The sequence below is a fragment of the Fistularia commersonii genome, chromosome 16 (assembly GCF_037954325.1).
Source record: "Fistularia commersonii isolate RoL2024-O1a breed Wild chromosome 16, RoL_Fcom_v1.0, whole genome shotgun sequence".
Lineage (NCBI taxonomy): Eukaryota > Metazoa > Chordata > Actinopteri > Syngnathiformes > Fistulariidae > Fistularia > Fistularia commersonii.
The window spans coordinates 9,506,861-9,530,534 of NC_141299.1; the positions used below are offsets into that span (position 1 = coordinate 9,506,861).

At 39.1% G+C, this 23,674-nt stretch overlaps 4 protein-coding genes across 8 annotated transcripts in view; 2 read left to right on the forward strand and 2 right to left on the reverse strand.

The window, feature by feature from the left end:
- Positions 1-188: 188 nt before the first annotated feature.
- LOC147225841 (uncharacterized) lies at positions 189-7,088 on the reverse strand. Of its 2 annotated transcripts, none has more exons than XM_086162102.1 (9): positions 6,896-7,088; positions 6,555-6,689; positions 6,309-6,473; positions 5,476-5,574; positions 4,721-4,783; positions 4,432-4,578; positions 3,998-4,084; positions 3,867-3,920; positions 189-3,767 (listed from the first exon to the last, which is right to left on the reverse strand). In XM_086162102.1, exons 1-9 carry the CDS (start codon positions 6,948-6,950, stop codon positions 2,986-2,988), a joined length of 1,587 nt encoding a protein of 528 aa, XP_086018228.1. In that variant the 5' UTR covers positions 6,951-7,088; the 3' UTR covers positions 189-2,985. The 2 variants fall into 2 exon arrangements, with proteins under 2 accessions (XP_086018228.1, XP_086018226.1); XM_086162100.1 differs by having other exon boundaries at positions 4,721-4,828.
- Positions 7,089-7,090: 2 nt separating this feature from the next.
- On the forward strand, positions 7,091-12,876 carry LOC147225842 (uncharacterized). Of its 3 annotated transcripts, none has more exons than XM_086162097.1 (9): positions 7,091-7,224; positions 7,895-7,996; positions 8,091-8,234; positions 9,261-9,377; positions 9,504-9,704; positions 9,996-10,163; positions 10,269-10,385; positions 10,807-11,007; positions 11,572-12,876. In XM_086162097.1, the coding sequence occupies exons 3-9, from the start codon at positions 8,105-8,107 to the stop codon at positions 12,333-12,335; spliced, it is 1,698 nt and encodes a 565-aa protein (XP_086018223.1). In that variant the 5' UTR covers positions 7,091-7,224; positions 7,895-7,996; positions 8,091-8,104; the 3' UTR covers positions 12,336-12,876. The 3 variants fall into 3 exon arrangements, with proteins under 3 accessions (XP_086018223.1, XP_086018225.1, XP_086018224.1); XM_086162099.1 differs by having other exon boundaries at positions 8,091-8,162; XM_086162098.1 differs by having other exon boundaries at positions 7,141-7,224; positions 7,949-7,996.
- Positions 12,877-13,043: 167 nt separating this feature from the next.
- Positions 13,044-20,868, forward strand: olfml2ba (olfactomedin-like 2Ba). 2 transcript variants are annotated; one of them, XM_086161578.1, is made up of 8 exons: positions 13,044-13,503; positions 13,649-13,912; positions 14,119-14,256; positions 15,604-15,744; positions 17,063-17,291; positions 18,070-19,101; positions 19,524-19,700; positions 19,781-20,868. In XM_086161578.1, exons 1-8 carry the CDS (start codon positions 13,345-13,347, stop codon positions 20,392-20,394), a joined length of 2,754 nt encoding a protein of 917 aa, XP_086017704.1. In that variant the 5' UTR covers positions 13,044-13,344; the 3' UTR covers positions 20,395-20,868. The 2 variants fall into 2 exon arrangements, with proteins under 2 accessions (XP_086017704.1, XP_086017705.1); XM_086161579.1 differs by having other exon boundaries at positions 13,720-13,912.
- A 50-nt stretch (positions 20,869-20,918) lies between these two features.
- The window catches only part of atf6 (activating transcription factor 6), a 30,973-nt gene continuing 28,217 nt past the window's right edge, over positions 20,919-23,674 (reverse strand). Inside the window, exon 16 of the mRNA XM_086161580.1 lies at positions 20,919-22,663. Coding sequence (XP_086017706.1) covers positions 22,467-22,663 — 197 coding nt within the window. The 3' untranslated portion in view covers positions 20,919-22,466. The remainder of the gene's footprint in view (positions 22,664-23,674) is intronic.

The following is a 23,674-nucleotide window of genomic DNA, read 5'->3' on the forward strand; positions in this document are numbered from 1 at the left end:
TTTGTTAATCCTAAAACTTTGTGCTGCATAATCTGTTATTGCAAGACATGTCCACATGAATAAAAGGTGAAATAATATTGGTTTAGTCATAACAACAAAACCTAAATCTCAATTGCGTGACTTTAAACACAGCCCAAGAAATACAAAATGTCAACAGGAAGGCACAATTACAAATGTAAACAAAAGTATCAAAATAATCTTTATTCAAAATATTCAGTATTCATGAGCAAAACTAAAATAACTTCAAAAATGATCAAAAGAGAGATTACTAAAGCAAAAATATGTGATTTGAATTTTACTTAAATCAGAAAAATCTATCAGCAAGAAATGTTGCTTGAGTTCTAATGTTGCCAAGACAAATTTAGATAAATGTTTTTGGTGTATTTATTTATTTATTTAATATAATTGCACTCTCACCTTCTCATCATGAGTGTTTAAAGGCACATTTCAGAGACTCCCTCATATAGTCATTGAATTAGAAATTCTAATAATTTATCAAGAAAATAAATTTGAGGACACCGGAAAAAGAAATTCCGCTGATTAAGTGACAAATCCAAAAAAAAATGTTCATATACAAGATACAGACCATTTGAAATCATACAAAAATATTAATACAATGAACAAACAATACAAAAAAACTAATTTCATAAAGACCAGTAGTCTTGATTTGAAGATTAGTCAGAGATATACCAAATTCAACTTCTGTATAATCCAATCACACTGCGTAGGTCAGACGAAATTTGGAAAGACAAAACATCTATTTAGAAAACTAGAATAAAGATTTGAAATATCCGGTCAGGAGACCAGATTCTGAAAAGGCTACAATCTATCCACAAAAAGAAAGAGGACCACAGAGGATTAAGAATGTTGTGTTAAAAACAAAAAGGGCCCAGTGAGATCCATACTCACCACTCACCAAATTCCCTATGGAGGTTGACAACTTAAGAAACTTAGGCTGACTCCTGAGTTGGAGAGAGAAAAAAATATCAAACATCACCTTTTCAAGTGGAATCTCATTTGAATTAAGATGCTTGTTTCATCATGCATAACCTTGCATGATGTTCCACTTGCATAAACAAACAGTGATATATAGTTTTAGAATACTAGTTTCATGCTGTCCCATTTTTTTGCGGTTATTGAAAAAGTAGATAGAAGTTTGGAATATGGTTTAAATCCAAAGTAGACCTATTGATTAGACAGAATATATACATGCCATCATTAGATATTATTCCTGTTGTACGCTGCTGATGTACGGAGACTGATGTTGAAAGTAATGCTTATTTTCAGTCATTTTCATTTCACCAGATTGAAGTACAAAAACAATCCTTGAGGTTCAGACCAGTGGCATTCGTTACAAGTCAGAAACGTCCAAATTTGGCTTAGTTTACAAACACGTCATATAGAGACACAGGTCAAAATTTTGCATCCTACCTATGCACCTAGGTGCTACATAGCTGATTTACATGTTTACAGTCAGAGCTACTACAACACTGTTCCCATATAATTAATTCAAAAGAATTTTCCATACTTAATTTTCGAACGTTTGAGAGGAAAGTTAATTGATTAAAGGCAAAGTGCAATTCAACATAATATAAACTATAAATGTAAATGTCTCCACTACAGGTGTTGACCTCCACCTTTCTCCTGTAATCAGCAATGCTGGTGATCCTGAATATAAACAACCTACTCATCTTCTCCAATGATATCAGCCAGTAGTTGGAGTTTAAACAGTTTTTGTTTGTTTGAATACACAAATATCAAATAGAAACTATTAAACATTCTTAAGGATTGAAACAGATATTGTCAGCATATCTAATGACATGTATTTGATTCTGTCCAATCTCAGGAGCAAGGTAACAAAATACAGTATATACATAGTGCAGTTCAGTGAAATCATATCCACCATATTGCAGCTAGAGTGCAATCACATTTCTTATAAAGATTAATTACATCATAAGAAGTTGTCTAGCTTTCATGTATGGAATATCACAACAGGGCTGGAATATTTGGATATTTGGAAACACATCAATGTCCTGACCCTGAAAAGAGAAAACTTTTCCTGGGCTAAGATATATTAGCTCCCCCTCTAGGACAGCAAAATCATATCAGATACACGGTGTTCCCAGTGTAATGTAAAGGTAATTCCACTGACATAGTATAATTGATGTGACCTTTTAAACATATGACGTGGGAATAAAAAAAAAATGGTCGTGAATAATCTTTGTACAATTTCTTAAAGTTTTCTGAAAACCATAGGTAATTCAACCTAACTATAAAAGCTTTCTGGCAATGTTTCTAGCAAATCATGGGATAATTCTTTTTCAAATAATTATTTTTCTTTTTTTAAAGAATTCTTTTTCTTTTTCAAAGAATTATCCCATGATTTGAAAATAATTAAATGATTTTACTGACAAAAAAGGTTGAGGTTGTGAACCAAAACATTAATTGTATATTTGAATTATCCTACACCCAGGGTAGAAGAGGCAGTGAAAGCAACCCAAGCTGTCAAAGGGTAGAAGTGGGATATACCCTGGATCAAGTTGCCAGTCGATCACTGGGCCATATATAGAAATACAACCATTCACATCTCTCATTCACACCTGAGGGCAACTTAAAAGTCTTTAATCAAACCATCTAATTGACTGTGGGAGGAAAACTGGAGAGAAAACACAGATAGCCCAAGCAGATACAAGGACATCACCACATCAAAAATCCCCAGTTAGTATTGAGTCAGGAATGTTTTTGATGTGAGCTGATAATGCTAACAACTGTGCCACCAACAGTAAAAGTAGGTTTTGCAAATTTTTCATATAAAAATAAGTGATACAATCACAGGTAGAAAGCATGAAATATGTATATCTATTGCCCTACACATCAAACAATACATTTCAGGGCTACTTTTCTTTCTCTTGGCTCCTATAAGGAGCCATAAAAAGACGAGTTACCAATTAAGATGCATTAATTGACATAAGAAACAAACATGGTTCATAAACACCCTTTCTGCTCTACTTCCCCCACTGAAACCACAGGCAAGACAAGATGAGAGATACGACTCCAAAGTCCACTGTACTTGTCTGTGTCCATCTCATTGAAGGTCATTTGGTTGCTGGAGCCAATGAGTTTCTCCTTAAGATAGTCTTGCACTATTTCCTCTACCTCTTTCAGGTTACCAGTTACCTCATCATGAGATAATAGCACAGTAAACAACAAGAACACACGCTTGTATGCAGCGTTCTCATGGTCACAGTAGCGATAAAAAATAATTGTGGAGCCTGGTGGCAGCTCTTCCAGGCGATGAATGACAGCAACAGGTTTGTCATGTTCAAAGGCTGCTCGAAGCTGTCTGTCTATGTCCAGCTTCACCTCATCACTGCCAAGCCCGGCTTTACTGGCCCCATCAAGCTGAAGGACAGAGGCATTGAGGGCCGAAGAGAAGGCGGAGGCTAGGCTCTTTGCGAGGCAGTGCAGTGTCCTCTCAGCCTTACGGCCCGCAGTCAGAATCAGACTAACTGGCTCCTTTGGTTGGGCTGTTTTGAGGTGCCTCTCCAAGTGGACCTTGCTTCTCTCCCACAAATCAGGTCGCTGACCAGCAAAGCGAGTCTCAAGCTGAGACAACAAATCTGCAAACTTTTCAAGGCTCACAGATCTAGATGGATACTCAGCACCTGTACCAGTCCTTTGGTACAGAGGGGTTATCTTGTATGAAAGCAAGACAATACAGCTGAGCAGTACAAGGAGGAGAAAAAAGCATACATACAAAGCACATCCTGAAAGAACAAAAGAATGTGGAAAATTAATATAGCTAAAGATACACATTAAATATTCATAAGCACAGTTATCATGAAATGAAAATAACCCTTGCTTACCTTTAGAAGAATCTCCAGAGTGTGTTTTGGTAACGCTTGTCTTCATCCTCATTGCTAAGAGATAGAACAGTTGTTATTTCAAAGTCAATAACAAAGAAAGAACAACACATAACAATTTCAGCTTGTAGTACCTTCTTTTTTGGGCTTAACACCTTCTTTCTGGGTCACAATGTTATTCCCACGTTGTCGCATTTGACCGTGGTTAATAATGAATGAACCTAGTGACAAGACAGAATTTTACATGTATAAATGTAATTATCCTCATATCAATACATTAATAAATTTTAGTGTCTGTTTCATCAGCAATAGCCTAGATAACACAAACCCACTGAAAATATCACTTATTAGTTATGTTTGGACTTTTCAGTTTGTCAAAGCACTACTCAACAGCATTATCATGAGCCTCTTGTCGTAAACAGAAATGATTGAGGTTGCAAAATGTGGAAAGTGTAATTACTGCAAAACAAGTTGTTACTTGATTTTAATGCATCTGTTAAGAGATGTATATCCACTGAATATACAGAATGTGCAGTGAAATCAGGCTGAATAACAATGTCAACATTACCAGTGCTCTTTGCTGGCATCACAATGTTTCTCCTGCGCTGTGCCACGCTGGTGACCTGAGACATCTGCATTTTGTGTGTATTCTCCTGTTCTCTCAAATGAGAGACAGAAGAAGCAAGAGATGCAGGCGGCTTTGTTGATGGCCTTACTGAGGGCAAACAATGCAGACAAGGGTAATTATGACATCCACACTTAATGTAGGCATTCCTTTGCAAAATGAAACTAGAGCATGATGTTGCCTCTTTTGTCTTTATCCTCTTTCATCATAGGATCTAAGACTCAGTGCTCACCAAGCATCACATGTGGGTACAGATCCCGATCTTCATTTTTACTTGCTTCATTCTGGTGGAAATCTTCACAAAACATTAATTTGCTAATTAGATTTTTGTAGGTGCTGGCTAAACATTGAAGAAGAAAACAAGGGTGAACAATATAAAACATAATATAACCACAATGCTTCATCAATTATAATTTATTGCATCTTGATTCTTTGGTTATTGGACCAAAAATGATCATAGGTATAGCTATTATTATTCATTAATCCCGCTTGGGGATATTCGTTTTCTGCTTTTAACTCATCATGCACAAGGGGAGCAGTTAGGGGTTCAGTGTCTTGATTAACAACACTTTGACACAAGAGGAGGAGCCTGGAATCTAACCAATTGTTTGGTTCCAGACATGATTGCTCTACCTCCTACGCCATGCCACCCCTAAGTATCTGCTACATGTACTCAAAGTGATGTTAAATCAATTAATTAAATCTGGAGGAAAATATATTTTAGCCATTACTTTTGGATATGATCAAGTATTTGTTAATGTTGAAAAAATGTGTTACTTAACAGTATGATCAGGGTAATTGAAAGATTCCAAATGTGTTTATGTGCTGTGTCAGATGACATACAATAATACAGTTTGTTGAGACCATATAATAAGTATGTATCAATGCGTCACAATATTAACACAATTCCAAGGTCATTATCAAAAAAAAACAGATTAAAATTAACAGAAGTGTTAAGAAATGCAAAAAGTAAATCATCAGACTGACCTGAAGAAGTTTTCAATTGGCAAGAAGCATGAGAAGAATCCTGCTCAACATCCATCACCTCTGTATCTTCATTTTTACTTGCCTCATTCTGTTGGAAATCTTCACAAAACATTAATTTGCTAATTAGATTTTTTTAGGTGTTGGCTAAATATTGAAGAAAACAAGGGTGAACAATATAAAACATAATATAACCACAATGCTTCATCAATTATAATTTATAGTATCTTGATTTTTTGGTTATTGGACCAAAAATGATCATAGGTATAGCTATTATTATTATTTTGTATTTATTATTATTTATGCTTCATTAATCCCTTGTTGGGAAATTTGTTCTCTGCTTTCAACCCATCATGCACCAGGGGAGCTGTAAGGGGTTCAGTGTCTTGCTCAACAACCCTTTGACACAAGAGGAGGAGCCGGAAATCGAACAAATTGTTCGGTTCCAGACATGATTGCTCTACCTCCTGTGCCATGCCGCCCCTAAGTATCTGCTACATGTACTCAAAATGATGATGAATCCATTCATTTGATCTGGAAGAAAATATATTTTACATATATGTTTTTGCAGTTACTTTTGGATATAAGAAAGTATTTACTAATGTTGAAAAAAATGTGTTGCTTAACAGTTTGATCTGTGTAATTGAAAGATTCCAAATGTGTTTATGTGCTGTGTCGGATGCCATACGATGATACAGTTTGTTGAGACCATAAATAAGCATGTATCAGTGCATCACAATATTTACACTAATTCCCCAAGTTCATTATCAATAAAATAAACAGATTAAAATTAACAGAAGTGTAAATAAATGGAAAAAGTAAATCATCATACTGACCTGAAGATGTTTTCAAGTGGGAGGTAGCATGAGAAGAATCCTGCTCAATATCCATCTCCTCTGCATCTTCCTTTTTCTCGGAGTCCTGGACCACTGTCTCATTACTGTCATTATCGCAGCCATCTGTACCTTCAGTGTTAAGTCGGATCCTCTTCTTAGGGTTCTCTGGTATGGTCAGATGTATGACAGTTTATGCGCCTTTGAATATTTCACGATTTGGTAGATCCAAATAGGGTTGCATCTTACCTCCATCGTCTGACTCATCCTCCACATGTTTGGAACCATTAACGGTTGCGGTTGCAGTGGTAGCAGCAGTTATAGATCCTCCGTCCCGTCTAGACCTTTTAAGAGGACTCCTTGGGGTCGCCTCATAAGCAAATGCTGAAATAGAATGGAGGATATAACGGTATTTAAAAGCAAACTTAATGAATCCAATAGCAAACGGAATAACACCAAAGCGCAAGTTCGTTGATTTAAGTTAAAACAAAGACTGACAGGGGGAACAAGCTTTTGGGTTTTGGAGCGCTTAAGTCCGCTAGCTTCAATCGCTAAATACAGCTAACGTTCAACGCGGGAAGTCTGCTCACCTTTGCCAGACCTCAATCGACGAGAGTCCTTATTTTCAGAATCCTCGGGATCCATGGTGATGACAATACGAGCTGGTATTGTCGAAATATTAAACAAAACGACAAGACATCACGTTCAATAGCACAGACAAGTGACGAACCCCACTGTATTTAGGGGAAACGTTCTGTCACAGAACATGGTTATTGTCCCGGAAATACGTACTACAATGTGATGTAATCCCCCTTAAACATTGCAAATACTGAAGGTTCCGTCTAAATTCAGTGACCTGTCAATACGTACCACCCAAGAAAAACAATGCTGGTCAAATTTTAAGGACAAGGAATCAAGGGTACGTTGGCAAAGAAACGGCAATCCAAAGTAGAAACTTCTGTATTATTAATTTTATTGCGTGATGGCAAGTCATATTCACGAACGCCTGATAACACAACTGGTTTGCTAACTGTTGGCTAAATTTTCGCCTCCCTAGCGGCTACTGTTAGCATAAGTGAGCGAATTGTGAGCTATTTCTGTTTTTAGTTATATTTATCTCTTAGACATGTAATTCGCCTGTTTTGTGTTTTGTCAGTGTCGTAATTCCCCCAACTTTATTGTGTAAAGTTGTGGATTTATGGCGCATGCTTGTCTTTTGTTTCTGTCAACTCGTCACTTAGCGGACCTTATGTCACTGTTTCATATACGCTGATATTGCGTGTCGTACGATTATGTATTTTTTGTAGCACTATAAGCCTGCCACTTAACATTATTCACTATCTGCTCGGGTTGTTTGACACAATGTCTTGTTACAAGACATTGAATAATGACCTCTAATCTTGGGGTGATTTGTGGCTTTTATACGCGGCCCTTTTTACAAATGGAATCTTGTGACGTGACGCCTTGCACTATTGATGACAATCTTAGCAGCAGGGTTTTGACCGTTGATCCACAGATAGCAGGAACAAACAACGCGAACTCCCCTAGATGAAGCATTTCTACTGACATAATTAAACTTTAACCTGCAGGATAAGGATCAGTGGCAAAACCAACACGTGTTAAATGTTGTACCCGTCCATCAGGTGCCATCCATCAGGACAAAGTAGTTATTGATACGCCAGTAACATGTGGTAAGCAGTACTTAAATCAGTTGGTCTGATTAATAATGAAACAAATAGCGTTGGTTGAAGTATATTGATGCATTATTTTTTTTGTCTTTATCAGATACAAATGAAAAGATGGAAACAAGAAAACAAGAAAAAGAGACTCAACCAACACATCACAACACAGAACAAGGTGAAGATGATGAACCTGATCCTCCACAAATAAATGATCTCCCAACCTTGTCTGAAACTAAAGACAGCATTGGTGAGACAGACTTTTTGCAAATCTCAACTGCGGCCCAACATCACCATTGTTTCTGTTTTTGGTCTACTACATTGTAGAGATGTGGAAACCAGAACAGTGTTTGCAGCGGAGCTGTGCATGTTTAAATCGAAGTTGGGCAATACCATTTGTTCCTTCAATAGAAGCAAAACACTGATAATGAAACAGTTTTTTAATGTAGTCAGGACAGCTGCTCAGACTGTCAAGAATCATAAGACAAGGAAGATGACCAGTTCAGGCAACAAACTGGTTCACCTCACCTGTCACATGCATAGGGTCGAAATACGTATTATCATCACAATACAGGATCTTGTGAATCCAGCAGTCCTGGCTGCTCGAGACAGAGCATTCAGACATGCTTCCACCCTTCGTGTAGAGAGGAAACTGACCATCCTCTCCATTCTGTGAAATATGTCCACTTGCCAATGCTTTTTGGACCCGAAGGTAGCTATCAGGATTTGATTGAGACCTTCCTTTTCCACCCTGGTGAGTGTGGGAGGGATCAGCTCAAACAGAAAAGGTCTAAAGGGGGACACAATACCATTCATTTCCAAAACCATCACTATGACTCAGTTGATTGTGGTGCAGAATATAAGTCTAGAGTCTGCAGTCATATGCAGACTCAAATAGAAATTTAACCATAGTGAAGAACAGCCTTTTAACTTGCTTTCACCCAAGTTTTATTTCCCCAACCCAATATAATTTTTTCATCAAATATCAGGTGTTAACCTTTTTTCTACAGGGAACCACCTAGCTAAGGAGAGGATACATTTTATGGCAATTAGACAAATGTGTAGATGAGCAGCAACCCTCCTCAGGCTGATGATGAAGGTCATGGTAGCAACAACAGAGCAGCAGTAAGAAATGAGGAGCCAACAGACATCCAGGAGTATTTGAATAAGTGATCTTTTCCTTTTTGTGTTTGTTTAGTATGTACGGGTACATCCCCAAAGGATGCTTTTCAAGCCAGATACATTTTGAAGGACTGTTTTGTTCTTACTTTAACAGGAGACGACATTGACACTCTGGATGAAAAAACAGATGAAAAAGAGAGTCCACCAACACGTAGTAACAAAGAACACGGTGAAGATGAAGAACTTGATCCTCCTGATCCTTCCCACCCTGGTGAGCTCATAGTATCACCGGGGTGTTGGAGTTTACATGAATTGGCATAAGGCATAACAATGAAATAGAAATTGGGTCTCATGTACTACATTACTGACTTAATATTTTTGCATTTTTTTCCCCCAGGTTGTGGAAGCGAATTGGAGAATGTATTAGGTTCTGAGCAACAAGAGGAAAAACATGGAGACTCCAACTTTTCACAGACACAGTTATCACAGGAAGTCACACAGGAAAAGGAAACCGTGAACAAGAAGGTTACAATCATTGGTCCACACACTGAGGACATTTGTCGGCCTTCAGCTACTGCAGCGGCTGAAAGCGTTCAAGGTATCTCTATTCTTTATCAGTCTTTTTGAAAGTATCTGCAAATACCACAAAGGTTGACATTACCTTTTTGCGGGGGGGCAATATTTGCCTTATATTGCAAAATAATTTGCTACCTTGGATTGACTTTTGCAAACAGTTGACTTGAGTCTGCAGTCAAATACAGACTCAAATAGAAATATACCGCTAACCATAATGAAGAACAGCCTTTTAACTTGCTTTCACCCAAGTTTTATTTCCCCAACCTAATATAATTTTTCATCAAATATCATGTGTATACCTTTTTTTCTACAGGTAACCGCCTAGCTAAGGAGAGGATAGAGGATAGAGGAGGGGATGCATTTTACGGCAATGAGGTAAATGTAGAGATGAGCAGCAACCCTCCTGGGGCTGATGATGAAGGTCATGGTTGCAACAGCATAGCGGCAGTAAGAAATGAGGAGCCAACCCAGGAGTTTTTGAGTAAGTGATCTTTCCATTTGTGTGTTTGTTTAGTATGTACATCCCCAAAGGATGCTTTTCAAGCCAGATACATTTCGAAGGAGTGTTTTGTTCTTGCTTTAACAGGAGACAACATTGACTCTCTGGATGAAAAAACAGATGAAAAAGAGAGTCCACCAACTCATAGTAACAAGGAACATGGTGAAGATGATGAACCTGGTCCTACTGATCCCTTCCACCCTGGTGAGCTCATAGTATCACCGGGGTGTTGGAGTTGAACTATGAATTGAATTTTTTTCAGTTAATTTAGATTTTTGTTTTAAGTGGATGTAAAAGAGATTGAAATGGATTTTCATAGCATCGAGTACTGTCACCTCCCTCACTTGCTCCTCTTCTTGACACACAATTAAAACACAAAAGTAACAGCAGCAATAACATGGAAGTGTTTCAAGTTTGTAGGATTTGAACAATTTTTTTGCATTCTCACTTTCAATTTTTAAAAAAAACCCAGTCTAGAGTGTGGTACAGACAGGTATCTCAAATCTCATTATTTCAGATACCTCATTATTTTACATGAATTAGCACAATGCATAACAATAAAATAGAAATTGAGTTTCATGTGCTACATTCCTAACTTAACATTTTTGCTTTTTTTTTTCCCCAGGTTATGGAAGCGAATTGGAGAATGTATTAGGTTCTGAGCAACAAGAGGAAAAACATGGAGACTCAGACTTTTCACAGACACAGTTATCACAGGAAGTCGAACTGGAAAAGGAACCAGTGAACAAGAAGGTTACAATCATTGGCCCAACCACTGAGGACATTAGTCGGCCTTCAGCTCCAGCAGCGGCTAAAAGCGTTCGAGGTATCTCTTTTCTTTATCAGTTTTTTAAGAATTGTCTACAAACACCAGAAAGATTAACAATAGTTTTTGGGGAGGCAACATTTGCTTTATATTGTGAAATGATTTGTTACCTTGGATTGACTTTTGCATTCACCTTTAAAGATTTTTCATTCCCCTCACAAAATGTTTGAACGTTGAAGTTCAAATACACGTTTCACCAGGGAAATTATTGTTTTCATATGATAAGAAATAAAGCAGTGATGTATTATTCTTGTCACTAATTGTCGGAGCATCAATAGTTAAAAATAACCCTCACCTTCAGTAGTTTATGAGAAAATAGATAAAACTTCAAATTATTGTCAAAGACCAGAGAATTTATGTTGTGGTCTTGCAAAACATCGCTGAGTAACATGTCACAGATTGTGCAAGCGTTGTGTGTATTTTTTTTATTGCTACATACAGTGGATGTATCACTTAGACAACTAATAAAAAATGAAAGCACAGGATGACCGAAATCTTTCATCATGGCTTAAAATAATATAACTTTTAATAAGCCTCTTGTGATACTCTTCCTTTTCTCCACAGGAAGAAGAATACACCTAATCCTGGCCGTCTCGGTGGCAGTGGTTGGGATTCTTGTTCACTGGTCCTTCCGGAATGAGACTCCTCTTCAAACAGATTTGAAGAAAATTGACATCTTCCTTCGAGAGCTGGAAAACATTAAGCCTCATTTCCCCAACCAGCGTCCTGAGCTCTGGAGTCGGAGCAGGATCCACCTGCAGAGACACCTCCAGACAGCCCAGCCTACTGAGCCAGTCAGTCTGATCCTGACTGCAGGCCTCAGAGCCAAGAAAACACTACAGTGCTTTGCGAAAGACCTGGCCTCCGCCTTCTCCTCCGCCCTTAATGCCTCTGTCCTCCAAATTGATGGAGCCAGTAAAGCCAGTCAGGACAGCGACCAGGTCAAGCTTGACATTGACAGCCAATTGCAGGGAGCTTTCGAAGGAGATAAACCCGTTGCCGTCATTCACCGCTTCGAGGAGCTTCCCCCTGGCTCCACCCTTATTTTTTATCGCTACTGTGACCATGAGAATGCAGCATACAAGAAGACATTTTTGATCTTCACTGTGCTCCTGGGAGAGGAAGAGGAAATTTCTTCCCAAATTCCCTTGAATGCCGTAGAGGAGATGGTGGATGACCACTTACAGAAGAAGTTCCTCTCTCGTGACCAACCTGTGGCATTTGATAGGATGGACCTTGACAAGTATGGGGGATTATGGAGCCGAATTTCCCACCTGATCCTACCCGTGGCAGTGGAGAAAATGAAAGAGCAGGGAGGGTGTCAATGAACTTAACCCATAACTGCTGGTCGAATTCTAGATTGAAGCGTTTAAATACTGCCCATGGAAGAACCAAGGCAAATCAAAGACTATTCTGGGTTTCATTGCAAAGATTTTAAAGGGACCTCCAGGTTTGGGAAATACTTGATTGCAGTTGTAAAGTTCAACCCAAGATGTTAAATACGAATGATAAGCATGATACTAAGATACATTTAAACAAATGTCAACTACCAGCTGATCGTAAAAGAATAGGACTGGCACTTTATTCTTGTGATCTCATTGTAAGCTAAGTGATTGAAATGGGGGAGGGGGGATTTGTAATAATTTAAATTTGTGGTTATTTGTAATAAATTGACTTGAAATATGTTGCCCAGGATAAACGTATTTAATTGAAAAAAAAACAAACAATGTTACCGATCAAATAATCTTGGGAAAATCTTGCACTCCTCTGTACGAAGTCACACACTTATACGCAATAGTACGATCGAAAACGGCAACTAGATAAATATGACGTGCCTTCAAGTTCCAAATAAACTCAAGCTTAAAAAGTTTTACGTTTGGCTGACTGCACGCCGCGGCCACTAGAGGACAGCAGTAACACTGGATCTAATGATCGACTCAAGACGCCAGATCAAAAAGCCATAAGCTGGCAGCCTCTATTCCCCTCCCTCCGGTGCGCTCGCAGCACTGGGGTCGCAGCGTGTCAGCGTCAAGCTCTTTTTTTTTCTTTCACTACATTTGGTGGCGAGTTTTCAGCAGCCGATTGCGTCCTCGTCCCGCGGCAGACGCGCTCTGCGCTGGCCACCGGTAAACTTCCACTCCGGCTGCGCGAGAAAGAAAAAAAAAAAAGATGACAATGCGCTCTCGGGCTTAAAACCTCGCTGCTGGATGATCCTCCTGGAAACAGCTCTTCCTTTCTGGAGCCATGAGAATTCATTGGCAGCTAAATTAATTGGTGACAGGCTGGGCCTGCGAGCTCGCCCTCTGAACACTGCTCGTTCGCCGTCCGCGCCGCATCATGTCGACGCTGTGCCTTGTGTTCGTGATGTGTTGTGTTTTTCCACGCGGGTCCGCGACGCCGATGACACGGGCCCTGGGCCCCGGGTCCCACGGCGACACGGAGCGCAATGACAGGCTGCAAGAGGAGATCGCCGGCCGGGAAAGCATCCTCCCCAAGGTAGGATGACCAGGCGTCTGCGCCTTGAGACCGCATGTCTCACAGGCATTTTCAAAACCTATTTATTTCTTTTTTTGCTTTTTAAAAAAATCAACTTTGTCAATTGAGCACGTTGGAAAACACACCCGTCCTTTTCTCTTTGTAGCTGCTGGATGATTTTGACAAAGTGAAAGCCCTCTCGGAAGGCTCTGACTGTCGGTGTACATGTGTTGTCAGACCCCTGAGCAGGAGCGCCTGCCGGCGAATCGAAGACGGGAGCGCAACCGCGCAAGACACCTACACGGTGGAGACTGTCACCTCCGGCCCGGGGTGCAAGTGCGCCTGCATCGCTCCTCCGGCGGCGGTCAACCCGTGTGAGAGAGAGTTGAGGCTGAAAAATATTAGGGAGGCTGGAAATGATGATGCCAAGGTGAAATGTCCTTTTGTCCTCTGGCTGCCTTGCTCTTGTAATTTCTAAAAAGAGGCAGGTGGAGTGGATGTCCTCTGAAGGAGACCCTTATTGTTTTCCACAACCCGTACCAGATCCTGGAAAATAAGACCCATAATTTATATATTTACATGATTTTCTCGTCTCCAATTGATAAAACTCTGACGGAATTCGCCCGGTCGTTCCAGCTGTCTACTATCCTTGAGCTGCTGGAGGATTCTTTCGGAATGGACCTGCTGGAGCTGCACTCCATCACCAGCAGGCTGCTGGACCGCATGGAGCTCATTCGAAAAGTACCGGAGACCTCAGTGCTGCCGGCCGAAAATGTAAGTCTTATCCGAAAAGTTTCATCCCAGTTATTTTGTTTCATGATCAGTTCAAGAAAGTTTTCCTTTTTTTCCAAGATATTTCTATCACATTTCATCTCACACCCTTTTCCTAAAAGCTGCCTTTTTCCAAACCTGTTGTTGTGATGGAAGACTGACAAGGGAATTAAAAAAAATTACATATATATACACACACAAACACATACACACACACACATATACTACATCTCCAATTAAAATGACTGAAGTCTTATAACTTTGATATAAAACTGCTCGGTCAGAGAATAAAGTGTTCCAACAATACTCCTTGTGAGAGACATGGATTCAATGTTAGCCATTGAAACACTTCTTTCCAAAATAAAATTAATGAATAAATCAATAGATTATGAATAAATCAATAGAGGGGCAACTAATGCGCAGAAATACTTGATGAAGTGTAACATGGTTTATAGACAGAGATTAGTGATGTGGCCAAGATGAGTTAAACCAAAATATCACATAAATCTTAACAGCAAAGTGGTAGAAGTTAAAAGGAATGATGATAAATATATATATATATATATATATATATATATATATATATATATATATATATTTATATTTATGTTTTTTTTAAGTCAATTTTATCACAATCATACTTATTGGTGCCACAGATTTTACAAGATGCACTAAAATCATTGTTGAGAAGCCTGAAATGAATAAACAATGAGTCAATGTCTTTATCAGCTTACAATATTTGCCCTGTATTCTTAAAAATCAATACCAATACATTTATCTCAAAAGATATTAGGTTTCCATGTATTTCCTTTTGATAAAACACATTGTGGCAATTAGACACGGTCACACAAGTGAAGATGTTTTTCATCGGGAGAGGCTTCTTCAGTTGAGGTAGTTTCAGGTGAAAGGGGTTCTAACATCCCGAGGAGCTGGCTGGGTTACCTGGGTTGGTGTTTGAGTTGAAGCCGCTTAAGGTCAGATGTGAGTCATTGACCCACTCTGTCATCACATGAGTCATTAGGGTTGTGTGAATCCAGAGATAAGAGGGTGTTTATTTTTTGATGGATTCCAGGACTCAAGTGTCAGTGGATGAAAGGTGGTGTCGAAGGCTACCGCCTCTGTTGAGTCTCTCCAGTTTGACAAAGATGGCTTCTGTCAAACCATCATCTTCAACAAATTAGCCATGTTCAGTTGCAACAGTGAGATTCATCAACATTAACAATGACTTAGATAGCTGATTCTTCCTCTTTCAAGCTTTTTTGGTGGAAATGACCAATAACAATCGCTGGTTTCGCCAATAACGCTTTTCTTTTTCTATAATTTTCTCTTTTTACCCGTGGCTATGAGAAGTTGGCATTGGTGAACCACACAATAGATGAGGAGAATCCTCTGAGGGCAGAAATCTTGGCTACGCCTCCTCTTTCCCATCATGATCAGGACAAGGAGGGACTTGGAGAAGTCAGCAAGACGGAGATATCTAAAAATACATGGGTAAATATGGCATCCTGATACTGATGATATCATGTGATAAACAAAGGGGACAGTCTTTACAACAATGCTTCATATTGATCACAAAATATATCATTTCCTTCTCTGTTAAGTCCTTGAACACCATTTCCCTTTTGACATAAAAAGAAATGATGAAGGCTCTTTCAGGTGACAGATGATTTCTAGGAGGAACAAAAATAGATTTGCTCTTGTCACAAAACAATAATTATGCTTTCTTCACAAAGTAATTGCCTTGATCATTAAAGACCCAGACAGGACAACAAACAGTGTCTGAATCCATGGTAGAAATATGCAGAGCTGAGCTGTGTATATTTATCATATTCTTAGTGAATACATTGTCTTTGACACTGTGCAAGTCAAGTAAAACTTTGCTAGCATATTTTATTTTGTCATAAAATGTTTAATCTCATGCAAAGATAATGTGAAAAAGTTTGTCATTGTATTTTCCCAGTCGTCTCAAATCAAACATAGCGCTGCTGTGCTGTGTCAAGAAAGTGGCTCTCCAACTTAAATCCAACATGTGTGCTGGATGTGTCACAACACAAGTGAAGCTCTGCCGCCCATTCGCTTCACACATGATCCATATCTGGGCTGCAATTTGTTTCTTTGAGGAGAATTAGACATCATGTTTTAGTTATTGCAGATCTATAATGTTGATTATAGCTCTTGTCCAGAAGTGTTGGGTGGGCCAGGGTTGCCAAGAAAGAAAATTCCTTTGTCAGTGTGTTTTCCCTCAGAAGCACTTGCGATTGTCGAAATCGGTGACGGCGAAACAAAACCGGGACTAAATAAAGGGTGATGGTTAAATTACACAAAATAATTTCCATCCTTTGCAGCACCGTGTAAAGTAAGTAATTCAGTTTAAGATCTTATGTTTACACTTTAATTCAAAAATACTGGAAAGAAACAAGACACACCCTTGGAAAATTTAACTTTGATGGAAAAAAATCAAACAAACAAAACAAATACACAAATAACATCTAATTATATTTTCAGTGTTTTTGATAACATTTTGGCTGCAGTAGTCAAACATATTTTATGAGTGTCGCCACTTCCTTTTTTACAAACGGAGAAACTACGCTAATTTACCAACTCCCTGAAAATACGTTATCACCATCGGTAAAATGCCTTGTTGTGTCATCAAATTATCAATAAATATTCCTTCAATGCTAAAAAGCCATTTTTATCATTGGTAAAGTACTCACTCTGACTGCAACCAGACACCTGTGATTTCTGTCTTATTGGACTTTTAATGGGCTCTAACTAGGAAAGATGGGCTTGTCTATCTGTCCACTTGCAGGAAAAGTTTGAAGAAGAGGTGTTTGTGGAAAATCAGCCCTTGGTCGAATCAAATAGTTCTGCTCAAATCATTGAGCTAAAAGAACACACCGATCCCAAAAAGGAGGTGAACAAGGAGGTTTCTCAGGTGTCAAAGGCCGGTCCTAATGGAATGATCATCAGAGGAATGACGTTTTACAAATCCGAGCAAGATTTAATGGTGGCTGATGATGAGGAGCCTGGAGAGAACTGTAAGTAAAACACTCGGTCACTCAGCCGTGAGGTTGGGTTTGAAGTAGAAATACTGCCTGCCAAGCTCACCTCACAAAGACATGGAGCTCTGCCAATGTGTTCTTGCAGCCCTGAAACTTTAAGTGACTTAAACTCCATTTGAAGCTAATTTTTAATTTAGGTGCTTTAAGTTGCTTTGCATTGTTACAGAACATTGATAGCTTAAAGGAAGTTGGCAAGTTTTTGAGGGTAGGATTCTCTTTTTCAGCATTATCCCAATAGCAAGGTAAGAAAATAGATAAGCCTATCTTCCCTGTTTTCGTAGGCATAGAAACCTGCCGCCTGCAGATTTCTATGCCTACCATGCAGATGGAATGTGTGTTAAGATTTTTTATGCAGATATGCCGCTCACATTCCAACTACAGCAAAACACTTCGACATACTATGAAACGTCTTTCCTCCACTGTGTGAGATAATCCTTGATGTGGATTTAATCCTTTAAAGAAAAAAAATATGGCTGGATCATGGAGCTTAATGATGATACAAATATAAAACTGGTTCTGAGGCAATTACATCATCAGAATGCTTATTCCTACAAATAATGCATTCCCGCTTTATCACCTCTATACAAAACACAATAAGCAAAAATAAATTAATAAAATGAATACAATTCTTAAGGTCCCTATCTCTTTCTGTGGGAGTCTAAGAAAATATCAGAATGGGATTATTTGTGTGACTTTTTCTGAACATACAAAGTCATAACATGTGATCTTTTCTTACTATATATAACCTTTGTAGTTTTTGAGTACCATGGATTCAGCGGAGATGGTCCAATCAACCTTTTCACTGAGGAGAATCTTCTTCAACACAGACCCCCTCGCTCCAAGGCAAGGGCGATGCCAAGATCAGTCCGACCAAAGCCCATGGCTTTTCTCCCCGATTTTAAGAGGACCAGCAGCACAAATGAGTATAAAGAGGCCGAACCAAACACAACCAGTCAGAGTGCCATAGCTACTACCATCAACACAACACAATTAGCTGCTTCAACAGATGTCCCAAGTGACACGTCCAGCGCAAAAGGCATCACGTTGGGATCACCTTTAACCCCACTGAATAACAACAGCACAAATGCAGCAGCTCAGGCAACTCAAGCACTTGATTCTGGAACCAGCGAGGGGCCCTCTCATTCACTGGCCGAACAGGCCAGCACCCCTTCAAGTGTTACGGCAAAAGAAATAAAACAAACCGAAATGTACACAACTCAACCCGGTGAAAAGTCAGTCATGACGGATATCACAACAGGAAACACACCGACCTCAACCCTGCAAATAACAGACCAGCCTATGATCAAACCTGGCAGGAATGACAGTCATGCCAACACACTCCCACCACAGCCACTCTCAACCATCGAGCCTACAAGTACTTCTATCCCTGTGACTATATTGACTGTTAATGGCCAACCCACAACGTCATTAAACCCCACAGCGGCTACTTTCACACCGGCTGTCACCACAGAAGAACCTGCCTCATGGTCTGTCTCTACTTTGCCTCCGACCACACAGACATTGACCACCTTGCCTCTCCACACGACTTTGCCACTGATCACTGCTGGGACTACCTCCCCCTTAACTACCACAACTACAACCACGACTACTACCACTACCGCCACCACCACCACTACCACCACTACTGCTGCTGCTCCAACCACCAGCCAGGCTACCCCTGTCAAACAAAAGTACAAAATAAGCTGGGAAGAGGAAGAAGAGGTGGAAGGCCTGGAATTAGATGAGCCAATGCAAAGGCAAGAGGGATCTACTACAAGACAACCTGGTAAATTCATTGACTAGCTGTGTTGAAATGCAGAATTGGTTTATATATATGTGTTGGGCAAATTTTATGATATGAAATTCATCATTTGCTGACAAGTGACACTTATGTACATTCATTTTAAAGCCAACTCCAAAACAAAATTCATCACTGCCTTTTTGTAAATGGAAAATACCTTGTTGGGAGTCTTATCATCAACACCTTCCACTCATTTTCATTTTAACATCTATGAATCATAGAGAGCAATTACTCTGGCCTATGCATCAGGAATTGTAATTCTTTGGTGTGTTCTGTATGGTCAAATGTTCTTCCTGTTCTTCGAAATGATTTAAATCCTCAAGAATGTAAAGGTCATTTGACAAAGGTCAGGATGATGTTACTGTTTCTTAAAGTCTCATTCATACTGTAACACTTGGTTTCCACAGAGGAATGTAAGGACACTTTGGCTACCATCTCAGAGCCAGTGACTCACAACACCTATGGCAGGAATGAAGGAGCATGGATGAAGGATCCAAAGTCTGAAAGTGACAAAATTTATGTCACAAACTTCTATTATGGAAACAATCTTCTGGAGTTCCGGAATTTGGAGGTTTTCAAAAAAGGTAAGAGCCAACAGCAAGAGGGTTTTACCAGCTGTCACTTTTGCTTTTGGTTAATCTCATCAATTTTTTACTTTGTCAAGGCCGTTTCACCAACTCTTATAAGCTTCCTTACAATTGGATTGGCACCGGCCACGTGGTCTACAATGGAGCCTTCTACTACAACCGGGCCTTCTCCCGTGACATCATCAAATACGACTTGCGCCTGCGTTTCGTGGCTGCTTGGACAATGCTGCATGATGCTCTGGTTGAAGATTCGACATCACCATGGGAGTGGCGCAGCCACTCAGACATTGACTTTGCCTTAGACGAAAGCGGCATGTGGATCATCTACCCAGCACTGGATGACGAAGGCTTTTTACAGGAAGTGATTGTTCTGAGTCGCCTGAACCCCATAGACCTCAGCATGCAGAGAGAGACAACTTGGAGAACTGGACTCAGAAGAAATCACTATGGGAACTGTTTCATCGTGTGTGGCGTCCTGTATGCTGTTGACAGCTACAACCAAAAGGATGCCAACCTGGAATATGCCTTCGACACACACACAAACACTCAGATGATTCCAAGAATGCCCTTTACTAACAACTACACCTACACCACTCAGATTGATTACAATCCCAAAGAGGGCGTACTGTATGCTTGGGACAATGGACACCAGGTCACATACAATATTAAGTTTGCATATGTAGACCCTTAGTAAGACTTTGATAGTAATTATTTTAAAAGCAATTTCAGTGGTTTGAATGGATTGTAGATCAGTCCAATTGGCCAATAAGTTTTTTTCACATTTTGTTTTAAGAAATAAATTGAGTGAGCCAAAACCCTTAATCACCTTTATCAACACTTCATATTTTATTGTATATATTGTAATAATGCAGAAACGTCTTGTGAGATAAATGAATGTAGATGTGTAGTAACTTGGTTAAAAAATACAACTGTTACAATTTATGCTAAAGTGCCAATACAGCATTTCAAGTTTAACTTTGAACAAATGTGGGGAAATTTAATTTGTTTGATGCGTTTTATTGTACCTTACCTTTTTTCTGCACCATATAGGCAATAACAAACATATTATTGTTGAAGTCTTTTGTCTTTGGAAAACAACAATTCCCTCTATCTGTCTTAGGTAGACTGCAATAAAGTTAATTATAGCTTGTGACTGTTAATTGAACTTCAGAACCTCTTTCTAAAGTGGACAGCCCAAAAGGGTTACGAGGCAGGTTTTTTTTTAAAGAAAATCCAGTGTTTTATTTTTGTTAATGCACATACTTTTATATGGAAACAAAGCCAGCATCTTCATTGGTATCGCGTGTCCTTCTGTTATTAATCGTAAGGGATAAAAAAACAAAAAAAAACAAAACTGAAAACGTAACGATGCCCCATCTTTAAAACAAAATGAAATAGCTTGTTATTTCACCACGGTCGTGTGCTGAATTCAAATGTACTTCCTGTAAAGTAATGACAACAGAAGATACACACAACCAATTACAGGAGTTCATAAACAAGGACAAACTTATAACTGACATTTTGACCAGAACTTTACTCAAAAGGTCCTTCATTTATAGTGCATGTATTTTTAAACCCATAATTAGGAAAGCTGGTACTGAATCACTTTCTCTATTCTTATATTTAAAATTGAAAAATGTGCACATGACAAAAATGCATTATAGTCTGAGGAACCCCCCTCCACTTACAAACAATCATTAGATTCAATTTATTTAACATTTTCAAACTGCACAAATGTATCAAATTCTGTAGGCAATACAATGCCAAGTAGTTGTCTACAACCAAACTTTTTGTCAAAGATTAAGCAACCAACAATTAAAAATGCTATCGGGACAGACCCCATTTTTACTGTAAATATGATCAAACTGCATCACAAACCATAGAATCCATAGGGACATTAAAGTGACATAAATGATATAAATATGTGTCAAAAATGTGAGTATACTCATTGTCATCTGGAAGGAAGGGCAGTGCAAAGACACCAAAGTCATGACCATTGATCATCAAATCAATTCCAAGCTTAAACATACTACCTGAATAAGAACCAACAACATAGTGGTTAGACTGTTAGCTTTCAGACCTCACCTGAATTCCTGAGTTTTAACTTTGTTCCTGTTGCTGAATGCCAGTAAATTTAAAGTTTCTTTTAAAATAACAAATACAATATTTTTTATTATTATTATTATTTAGAGGGCCACATTACTCTAAATGACTGTGACAGTGAAAAAATAAAATAAAATTCTAATGTGTCCATGGGGCTCAGATATCACAAATTAAACAAGATCAATCGTAGCTACCCCCTCACCCCCCCCCAAAAAAAAGATTAAAAAAAAAAAGGTCTGGCTTTCCTTTTGGTCTGGATAGTCTGAACAAGAAGTGGATTTGAGAAGCGCTGCTATGGGGTAAAGGTATTTGTGTTATGATGGGGTGAATCATGGTTCAATGCTCTGCCCCCCTGCTGTTAAGCAATTACCCTTATGTGGGGCGTCTGAGGTTATGTGGAGAAGTCAGTGTTGCCACACAAGGAGCTGGCTTGGACCCCACCACACACTACCTCTGGATATCAGCTTTAAATAAAGAATGTGGCTGACGCAAGCCACAAGGTTTCCACGAAGCACACTGCTTAAAATTATGATCAGAAAATCCAAAAAATGCACAAAAAATCCAAAAGGGGTGCATTTACAAAAGAAATCATAGAAAGTACTCTGAATGATGTTTTCTTTGGGGAGAACCGAGGACATTTTATAAATAGCACTGCTGATCTTAGGCAGAGCCCATCAACACACCAACCGGAGGAGTAGCGTGGTTGTCAGAGGAGGAGTGCTGATAGAGGGAGTCCGTGCGGTTGACCCGCAGCAGCGGTGGGATGGTGGAGGACCTGATGTGGAGGATCCTGGTGTCTGATACTTCACAGTCGATCTGCATCATCACCTCGAAGTCCTTATCCCTTATGATGCTGTCTGAAATGGCAGACGAGGGAGCAGGCTGATGGTTACAGACAGCACTCTATACATGAAAAGTAAATTGTCAAACTGTATTCATTCTTTGGTTCGGTTATTATGATCATTATTTCTAGGGAGTTTTCTTTTCATGCTTGCTTAAGAGACATGGAGGTATTTTGCTAGTGTAAGTGTATTGTTTGCGGCAGCTGGCAGCTGTGAACTGAAAGTTATGGGTGGAGGCATGGTTACAGATGGAGTCTGGAGTTAAGTCACAAAAGGGATTTCTTTGTCATAGCTCTAAAACAAAAGCAGGACATGCAAAAGTCAGAGGGAAAGAACAAAGAGTGATGGTGTCCAAGAGCAGACTATCCAATGACTCAACATCTATTAGGTTTGGGTGAAAAAAATTGAATCCTGCAAGACACAGAGATGGGGATGCTGAATTTTTTAAAGAAAAATGTTATAATCCCTATGTCCCTACGAATTTATAACTTTCAAATTAGTTAAACAACGCATATCCTATGTCAGGAAGAACCATGAATGGGTTGTGACTGCATTTTAGAAACCTTTTACCATACTGGGGTGAGTGCTGTCTCAAACAAATCATTCAGCATGAACAATACATTAAAGCAAGATGCACTTGCAGCTTGGCAAACTGCAAAATCATGAATGTAATTCAACCTCTTTTTTACAATATAAAGATATATGTAATATATCAAAATATCATCATCGTCCGCCTATCCATCTCTGAAAGTTATCTTTCATGCTGGTGTGTATGTGAACCACACACACTGTAGAAATTTATGCATTGGTTTAGCACTGTGCTACTGATAAATTACAGTAATATCACTCCAAATGGCTTGGACTGCACAACATATTGCATGAGTGATGTGCTCGACACCATCTCACTTTGCTTAAAGGGTCCAAAGTATCCATATAGTCATGTTATCTCATATGAAACACATATTGCAACTTTGGTTATCTATATTGGCAGACAGATGTGTATTAGTGCAAAACAAGTGAAAATAC